The sequence below is a fragment of the Fulmarus glacialis genome, unplaced genomic scaffold (assembly GCF_000690835.1).
Source record: "Fulmarus glacialis isolate BGI_N327 unplaced genomic scaffold, ASM69083v1 scaffold36290, whole genome shotgun sequence".
Taxonomy (NCBI): domain Eukaryota; kingdom Metazoa; phylum Chordata; class Aves; order Procellariiformes; family Procellariidae; genus Fulmarus; species Fulmarus glacialis.
The window spans coordinates 1-715 of record NW_009186436.1 but is presented as its reverse complement, the minus strand read 5'-3'; the positions used below and the strand labels follow the sequence as shown (position 1 = coordinate 715).

The window sequence follows — 715 nt, the reverse complement described above, 5'->3', positions numbered from 1 at the left end:
TGCACGGCCACAGCCTACCTCTGGGGTGTGAAGGGCAACTGCAAGCCAGTGGGGCGGAGCGCGGCCGCCCGCTACTCGCAATGCAACACCACGGCGGGCAACGAGGTGGTCTCGGTGCTGGAGCGAGCCCGCAAAGCCGGTAACGGAGGGCACAGGGCAGCGGGGTTGGGGGGGCAAGGGGCATCAAGCTAAGGGCTGCCCCCCCACGAGTATCCTGGGGCTTGATGATGGGGGACCCCGTGCCCCCGCCGGTTGCCTTTTGTGAGGCCTGACAGGTAGGGGGGTGGCAGGGAAGGCAGTGGGCATCGTGACGACAACACGGGTGCAGCATGCATCGCCCTCGGGGACCTACGCCCACGTGGTGGACCGTGACTGGTACGTGGATGCCGTCATGACCGCAGACGCCCGCCGCCAGGGCTGCAAGGACATCGCCTGGCAGCTGGTCCACAACGTCGACATCAATGTGAGCACCCATGCATGGGGGGAGGAGCAAAGGAAGACCCCCCTGGGCACCCCTGCTAATGCTGCGCCTGTCTTGTCCCCTCCAGGTGATCTTGGGGGGTGGTCGGAAATATATGACCCCCGTGGGGACGCCGGACCCTGAGTATCCCACTTACAACAGCGAGAAGGGGATGCGTGAAGATGGGAATAACCTCATCAACATGTGGCTGAACGCACGGCCGGTGGGTGACATGGCGGAGACAGTCCTCTGCCC

General features: G+C 64.9%; 1 protein-coding gene across 1 annotated transcript in view; it reads left to right on the top strand.

The window, feature by feature from the left end:
• Positions 1–683, top strand: part of LOC104084089 (intestinal-type alkaline phosphatase-like) — a gene marked incomplete at both ends in the record, with an annotated part of 1,072 nt that extends 389 nt beyond the window's left edge. Inside the window, 3 exons of the mRNA XM_009587812.1 lie at positions 1–139; positions 291–463; positions 549–683. The exon at positions 1–139 is cut by the window's left edge and continues 51 nt beyond it. Of these exons, the coding sequence (XP_009586107.1) occupies positions 1–139; positions 291–463; positions 549–683 (447 nt within the window). The remainder of the gene's footprint in view (positions 140–290; positions 464–548) is intronic.
• Between the last annotated feature and the right edge of the window lie 32 nt (positions 684–715).